General features: G+C 34.8%; 1 protein-coding gene across 1 annotated transcript; it reads left to right on the top strand.

Annotated features, from left to right (window-relative positions):
• LOC109823440 (protein FAR1-RELATED SEQUENCE 5-like) lies at nucleotides 339-7,362 on the top strand. Its single transcript, XM_020389718.1, has 7 exons — nucleotides 339-461; nucleotides 907-964; nucleotides 4,945-5,824; nucleotides 5,914-6,172; nucleotides 6,272-6,694; nucleotides 6,997-7,219; nucleotides 7,271-7,362. The coding sequence occupies exons 1-7, from the start codon at nucleotides 339-341 to the stop codon at nucleotides 7,360-7,362; spliced, it is 2,058 nt and encodes a 685-aa protein (XP_020245307.1).

Below are 8,473 nucleotides of genomic sequence, written 5' to 3'. Positions count from 1 at the left end.
CACAAATTTCACCGAAGACAAGCAATAAGTCTCACCACCACCCCCCATTTGCTAATAATAATCAGAAGAAGACCTCACCTTCTGGCTCTCTTGGGATCAATCAACGCAAGCTCGGCAAGCTTATCGGCCGCCATCGCCTTCTTTGCATAATCCAAACTCGTCGTCGTAGACGAATCCCCGTCAAACATCGAGCTCATTGTCGACCAATCCATCGACCCGCGCCTCTTATGTCTCCCTCCTCCGCCTCCGGCCCCCTGCTGAAACCCTAACCCTAGCCCCTCGAAAAACACCGTGTCAACCGACAAGCTCCTCCCGCGTGCCGCCGCTGGGAGCGGCCGATGAGGAGCGTCGCCGGAGGCGGCGGGGGTGTCGTCAGAGAGGGAGGGGAAGTCGATGTCAGAGATGCTGAAGTCGGGGTCGGGGTCGGAGATGCTGAAGTTTATTTGGACGTTGGTCTTGGGGTCTGCGGGGTGATGAAATTTTTGGGATGAATTTTTTGGCGGTGGGACGAAATTTTTGGGGATGAATTTTTGGCGGTGGAATGAATTTTTTGGGGAGAACGGAGAGAAAAACGAGACTGGTAAAAAGGGATATATAGCCAACATCGCTGACGGGCTACCCGTCAGCGATGTTCATATCCCGTCAGCGATGTTTACATTGCTGACGGTATCAAAAGACTAGTGACGACAACATCTCTGACGGTTAATCCCGTCAGCGATGTAAACATCACTGACAGCAATTTCCCGTCAGCGATGTTTCCGTCAGCGAAACCCATTTTCCCACTAGTGTGTTAGATGGTCAGATTTCTGAGGAGATGTGGGAGGATATTCAAGAGGAGCTTATGCGAGTGATCCACCCTACTGCTACTTTTGCGATGGTTTCTAGGCAAATAATGAAATCTTGTAGAAGGCGGGTTCCTACTCGGGTGCAAAGCCAGATTATGAGCTTTTTGGCCACTCAAAAGGTATTTACTGGTAGTGGAGAGAGTAGCAGACAAGTATACTTATTATATATAAAACATGATTACACACAATATTATGTGATTCTAAATTTAAATTATTTTGTTGTTAGAGTGGAGATGATACTATTGGGAGCACGAGTTGTAGGGATGGAGCCGCCAGTGGCAATGCGGACGATGACATGGATAGAGCGGATGACCTATCTTAGTGAGTTATATCCTAAACTCGTGTTTGTATATTGGACATCTTTATATTGGAGATTATGATATGCGTGTATGGTTTGTTATGGAAATTTTTGTGGATTTAGAACTTATGATATGCGTGTATGGTTTGTTGTGGAAATTTTTGTGGATTTAGAACTTATCGTGAAAATTGAATATACATATTTCGAATGTTTGTGAAAATTGAATGTACATATTTTGAATGTTTGTGAAAATTGATTGGATGAGAGATGTTTGTAAAATTTGGATTGTATATATTTCGAGATGTTTTGGAATGTGCAAGAAATGTCGTTTGCAGATTTGTATGTACAAGAAATTGATATGTATAAGGAACTGATTATAATCAGTAGAAATTTTTTTTAGCTGCTAATTAGTTTCGCTGACGGGATTCCCTTGATATGTATGCATGCAATCATAGAAATGTAGGGTGCGATAGGGCTAGGTTTCTTCTAGTCATTATAAAAAGGTAAGTTAGATGACTAGTTTCGGGTAAATTGTAGGGTACGATCTTTGAAGCTTACCAAATCAGGTTGTGATATCGGTGAACTCTAGTCATAATGAAGAAGGTCATTCACGAGAAGGAAGAGTGAATGTAGGATTTTGATCTAAACTACTAACAAAATCTTGTGTGCTTTTGTGTTAGTTTGCTTTTAGTTTTTCACATATTTTATTTTCGCTACATATTCTAAATTTTATGAAAAATTATAGCAATCCTATTCACCCTCCCCCTCCCTTTAGCCTTGCATTTTAGTTCCAACAGGTAGTATCAGAGGCTCAATACCCGTTTTTTAGTATCATAAATCTAGGGTAGAGATGTCAAGCCTTACCAACATTTCAGCTTCTCCTGAATGACATGCTATCAACGAACCCTTATTTTTTGATGACACTAACTACACATATTGGGAAGCACGTATAAGAGTTTTCCAATTGTTCACTATTTTTGATGTTTAAAAGAGTATAGAACATGGGTATAAGAAACCTACTATTGAGGTATATGGTATTACAATTGTTCCAACCAATGATAAGTGGACTCTACAGGATAAACAAATTTATTCTCATAATTCAAAACCTATGAATGATTTATATTGCTCTCTTACTACTGAAGAATATAACCGTGTTTCTAATTGTACTATTGTTCAGGAAATTTGGGAAACATCGGAAGTCACTTATGAAGGAACTTCACAGGTGAAGGAGAAAAAGCTTGCAACGCTAGTGAGCAAATATGAGAATTTCAAGATGAAAGCCTCGGATAGCATACAGGAGATGTTCACACAATTTACAGATATGGTGAACATATCAAACATTTTAGGGGAAGTAGTATGACAATAAGGAGCCACACAGAAATTTCTTTGTTCTCTATCTCGAGATTAGGAATCAAGGGTAACAGTAATAGAAAAACTTCAAAATTTTTCTAAACTTTCACTTGATGATCTTATAAGCAATCTCATTATGTATGAAGTCTAACTAAAAAAGAGAGAGAAGACATCTTAGAAAAAGATTTGATGAAGAAGTCGTTAGCCTTCCGAGCAAAGAAGAAGAAACACCAATCTAAGAAGAAGATGGAATTCGACTTAAGTTCAAAAGATAAAGATTATCAATCTGCGCCTATTTTAAAAAGGTTCAAGTCTATTTTAAAGTCAAAGAAAGGACATAAATATATTCAGAAAAAACAAAATCTATTTATAAACAGGTAAACAATAATTCCTTAATTGATTTTATAACTTACATATCTATTATTGTTGCAGGAAACCAACATAGTATAAGAATTGATGCCCTTAGAACAGAAAGGAAAAGAAGGAGGGTAAGAGTCTTAAAGTTACAATTTGAGATTTGATAGATGACGATAAGTCAGAAGTCGAGACAAATGAAGATGATAAACAAGTTTTTTAGTGACTTATGGGTAGGGGCACACTGTTTTTAGATTCAGACTAGAATAACTCAAATGGTTAAGATGGTGAGTATTCAGATGAAGAGGTATATCCTTCTTATGATGAGTTTTATTCTAAGTTATAAAGCAAAGGTTGTTTCATTATAAAAATCATCTACCTATATATATATCTATCTAATACTTATAATTAATATATATTATATATATATAATATATATATATAATAACATATATATATATATATATATATATATATTATCTTATATATATATATATATATATATATAATATTATATATAATAATATATATGAGTTAATGTGGCATCTGTCATTAGAGAGGATTTCCTCCATGACTGCCTCTAAAATCACATGATGTGAGCGACATTGTGGATGATCCTCCGTTACCTTGATTCTACACATTCTAAAACCTGAACACACCAAGGTGGGGTGAACCGTCGTCAGGTTTGACCCTTCATGCCACATCGTATCATTTTAAACGGTTTGAATGATATAGAACTTTTCACGTAGCTCGGATGGAGGTGTCAAACACGACGGACTTCACCCCAAACTTGGTTGTTGGGGTTTTAGAATTAGTATCAAGTCAACGGAGCGGAATCTTCATAATGCGCTCAATCATGTGATTTAGAGGCGCATAGGAGGAAATTCCCCTCCTATGACAGGATACCCATTAATCTATATATATATATATATAATATAACACATATACATCTATATACATATATATATATATATATATATAATATATAATATATATATTAATATATATATAATAATTTATAAAATATATATATATATATTATATATAATATAACATATACATATAATTATATAGTATATATACATTATCTAATATATATATATATTATTATAATATAATATAATATACATTATATATACTCTAATTCTATATATATATATATTGTATATTAGATAATATATATATATTATATATATATATATATATTAATATATATATATATATATATGTTAATATGTAATATGTATATAAATATATATATTATATATATATATATATAGGGAGAGGTTCAAATAAAAACCTCACTATCCTAAAAACTAAAAACCAATCATCTCCATTGGATCTAGATTCATCCAATGGCTGAGATTAAAGCTGCATAAGGGTAATCAGGTAAAATTAACAGTCCCCAAAGAGAGGTAATTAATGATTGTCTGTTGAGTTCTCCATGCAAGTGTAGTTTTCTATTTCCCCATGCAATCTCACGGCTCAGGCAACCCAACAGTCACGCAGCTCTCTCACTCCACAACCAGCAGCTCTCGTTCATCGTCCTTCAGCTCTCTCTCAATCGAGAAATCGTCTTCTAGTCACTCCACAACTAGCAGCTATCCTTCATCGTTCTTCAGCTCTCTCGTTCATCGTCCATCAGCTGGCCATTCTTAAACATTTTATGGAGATTTAAATGGAGAGCTTGAATTTAGGTGAGCAGGTTCTAGTTGTTAGAGTCTGCAGTGATTTTCATAGTGTATTCACATGTATACTGTAGTGAATCTGGATTCAATTTATGTAAATTTAATTGTAGAGCTTGAATTCAGTTGAACACGTTCTAGTTGTTAGAGAATGCAGTGATTTTCATAATGTATTCACATGTTTACTGTAGTGAATCTGGATTTAATTCATTGAATCCAGATTCACTATAGTAAACACGTGAATACATTATGAAAATCACTGCATTCTCTAACAACTAGAACGTGTTCAACTGAATTCACATGTTTACTGCAGTGAATCGAGATTCACCCCAGTGAATCCAGATTCATCGTACTGAATCCAGATTTAGTATATTAAAACTTAGTCATATGATTTATGTTGTTTTATTTTCAGTTGTAGGCAGCAATGAACAAATAAAGGAACCACATGTTATAAATGCATCGGACAGTGATTTTGGGGAAGATGGAATGGACGAAGTTAGCTCGATTCCTTTTCAATCACCAGGTGGTGGTATGTATTGGAAACCTCTGGTTGAAGCTGAATTTAAACTTTATCTAAACCAAAGCTTCCGATCACTAGAGGATGGTATAGAGTTTTACCGAGAGTATGGACGTAAAAGTGGGTTTGAGATCAGACGGCATACAGAGAAGAAACATGAGGACGGTACAGTTCTTCTTAAACACATTGTTTGTAGTAGAGCTGGCAGCAATGAATCAAAGATGGATGTTGATTTTGAGGATTTTAGTAGCATTTCGAAAAAGAGAAGGAGAACTGTATCTAGTAGATGTGGTTGCAAAGTTAAAGTCGTTTTTAAGTTTGATGGTTTGAAAGGATATAATGTTCTCTCATTCGTTGAAGAGCATTCTCATTTTTTGGTGTCCGGGAGTGGGAAACAATTTTTGAAGTCAAATAGAGTTCTCGGTCTCGCACATATGAAACTTGTATTTGATGGTGCAAAAGCCAACATGGGGCCTAACAAAACATATAACTTTGCTAAGGAGTTGTGTGGAAGTTATTCTAATGTTGGTGCTATCTGTACCGAGTTTAAAAATTGGAGTAGGGATGTGAAGCTTTATATTGGTGATCGAGATGCTCAAATGATCATCGAGAAGTTCACGGATAAGAAGGAGATGAGTGATGGATTTTTCTATGATTATGCAGTTGATGAAGGCGGTCGATTAACTCGCATCTTTTGGGCAGATGTTATTGGGCGAAGAAATTACGATGTATTTGGAGATGTGATATCATTTGACTCTACATATTCCACAAACAAGTAAGATTTTATAGCTAATCTCTTACGATTTTCAATATTGTAATTATATGTCATAGTGAATCTTATATTTTTTGTATGTGATACAATAGGTACAACATGAAGTTTGTTCCATTCACTGGTCTCGACAATTATAAGAAGTGTGTTGTATTTGCTGCAGGATTGATAGCTAAAGAGGACATTGATAACTATGTTTGGATTTTTGAGGTATTCATGAAATGCATGATTCACGAGCCAAAGTGTATTGTTACAGATCAGTGCCCTGCCATGAAGCAAGCTATACCAACCGTCTTTAGAGAAGCACGTCACCGTTTGTGCATGTGGCACATCATGAAGAAATTTAATCAAAAGGTAATGAATCCCACATATAAATATCATAAATCCTCATTAGATAAATACTGAATCTTTCGTTATATATTTATATTATACTTGGCAAAATGCATTTCGAAGATGGATAATTTCAAGAGGAAGATCAATGCACTGATTTGGAGTATAGATATAGATCCAGCAACATTTGAAGTAGGTTGGAAAGATGTTATGAAAGAATATAAGCTTGAAAGTAATGAATGGTTGTGTGAACTGTATAACATTCGGGAGTCATGGATTCCAGCCTATTATGCTGATGATCCAATGGCCGGTTTATTGCGGACTACATCAATATCAGAGAGTGAGAACAGTTTCTTTGACAAATTCAACCGTAGATCTGACACATTAACGGAATTTTATCTCCGATACGAGAGTGCTATGGAGAAGCAAAGGCATACAAACGCAAGATTAAACTATGAAGGAACAAAGTCGATGCCAAGAATGGACACGTCATTGTTATTGGAGAGGGATGCAGCAGAGTTGTACACTCGAATAATGTTTTATGAGGTACAGAAAGAGATAATGTCATCCTGTTATGATATGAGTATCAACAGTATATCAGAAGAAGATGATGTGAAGATTTTTTTCCATAAAGGACAAAAAGAGACATGGAAAAATATTTGAGGTAAAACTTAATAATGGAGATTGAAACAATAAAAATTGAATCCAAATTCAATGCAGTGAATCGCGATTCAATGAAGTGAATCTCGATTCACACCACTGAATCGTGATTCAGTGGCCATTTCATGCGCTTGTCATTTTCATATTATTTTATTCGATGCTAATATACATTGTTTTTTGAATTTTAGGTGAAACACGCTTATTTGAACAATGACGTGCAATGTACGTGTAGGCTGTTTGAGAAAACGGGTATAGTATGTAGACATGGTTTTTTTGCACTGAACCAAGCTGATGTAACAAAAATACCAAGACATCTTGTTATGAACCGATGGACAAAAGGTGTTGAGATGAGGCATTCATTGCAGTTCAAGGAAATATCAGAACAGTGCAATGTAATTGAAGTTACAAATCGTAAGTTGAATGACATATGGTATGATTTCCAATCCTGTGTGAGTTTGGCAGGTTTAGATGGTGAGAGACTTGACTACTTGGAAGGGAAGTTGAAGGAGTTGAAGCACAGTTTGCGTAAATCGACTACCTGGAAGGGAAGTTGAAGGAGTTGAAGCACAGTTTGCGTGAATCTAGTTGGAAATCTGACACACAGAACAAAAATGATGTAATGGAGTTTTTTGTTGGCTCAAAAATACCAGCTGAAGTGATTGTTAAACCTCCCATTGAAGGTAGAAACAAGGGGTGTGGACGAAGAATTGTTGGTGATTATGAGAAATCAATTAGTCAACGAAAGAAGAAGGTGCCAAGGCTGTGTAATATGTGCAAAAAAATTGATTTCCATGACGCACGGACATGCCCATTAAAGAAAACATTACAGCAGAGTGATGTTTAATTTAGTTGTCATATTTCGTTTCAAAATCATGTTTAGTAATACATTTCTTATTAAAATTGCTGAATTGTGTAATTCTTAACTACATATATTTACTAGATTATTAATTACATGATTACGTTGTGTCATGTTAGTATATTGAATAGAGATCTACTCATATAGCATATGAATTTCATCACTATAGTTGTATTATTTCAAAAGGAATGATGAAGTAGTTGTATGCAGTCATCAGATTAAAATTGATTCGCTTTAAGTGATTCTGGACTAAATATATTAAATCTAGATTCATTGTAGTGAATCTAGATTCACTGATATTGAATCTCGATTCACTTAATTGAATCTAGATTCTGGACTAACTATAGTGAATCTAGATTCATTGTAGTGAATCTGGATTCACTGAACTGAATATGGATTCACTATAGTGAATCTAGATTCAATCAAATAAATTACTAAAAACTTAAGATAATATTAAAGCAGTGAATCCAGATTAAATACATTCAATCCACAATAATTATGATTAACTTACTGAATCTTTCATTGTAATGAATCTGGATTCACTGAATTGAATCTAGATTCACTAGAATTGAATCTGGATTCACTATAGTGAATCTAGATTCAATCAAATAAATTAGTAATAACTTAAGATAATATTGAACCAGTGATTCCAGATTAAATACATACAATCCACAATAAGTATGATTAATTTACTGAATCTTACACAAAACCTTGAATTATAACTCACATTCTCTGCTTAAATCGAAATTCTTCCAATTGCATTCACTACCTTCACAGTATTTTCATATATTCAAACTATTCACTAGTCT

The sequence above is a fragment of the Asparagus officinalis genome, chromosome 9 (assembly GCF_001876935.1).
Source record: "Asparagus officinalis chromosome 9, Aspof.V1, whole genome shotgun sequence".
NCBI lineage: Eukaryota > Viridiplantae > Streptophyta > Magnoliopsida > Asparagales > Asparagaceae > Asparagus > Asparagus officinalis.
Note: the sequence above shows the minus strand (reverse complement) of the source record. Positions and strands in the feature narration are given on the sequence as shown.

Excerpts from the sequence above, each read along its gene's own strand:
- LOC109823440 (XM_020389718.1), top strand. The coding sequence starts at position 339 with ATGAGGAGCGTCGCCGGAGGCGGCGGGGGTGTCGTCAGAGAGGGAGGG. Across the intron at positions 965-4,944 it reads GCTTTTTGGCCACTCAAAAG|TTGTAGGCAGCAATGAACAA; the intron begins GTATTTACTGGT and ends TTTTATTTTCAG. Across the intron at positions 6,173-6,271 it reads TGAAGAAATTTAATCAAAAG|ATGGATAATTTCAAGAGGAA; the intron begins GTAATGAATCCC and ends TGCATTTCGAAG.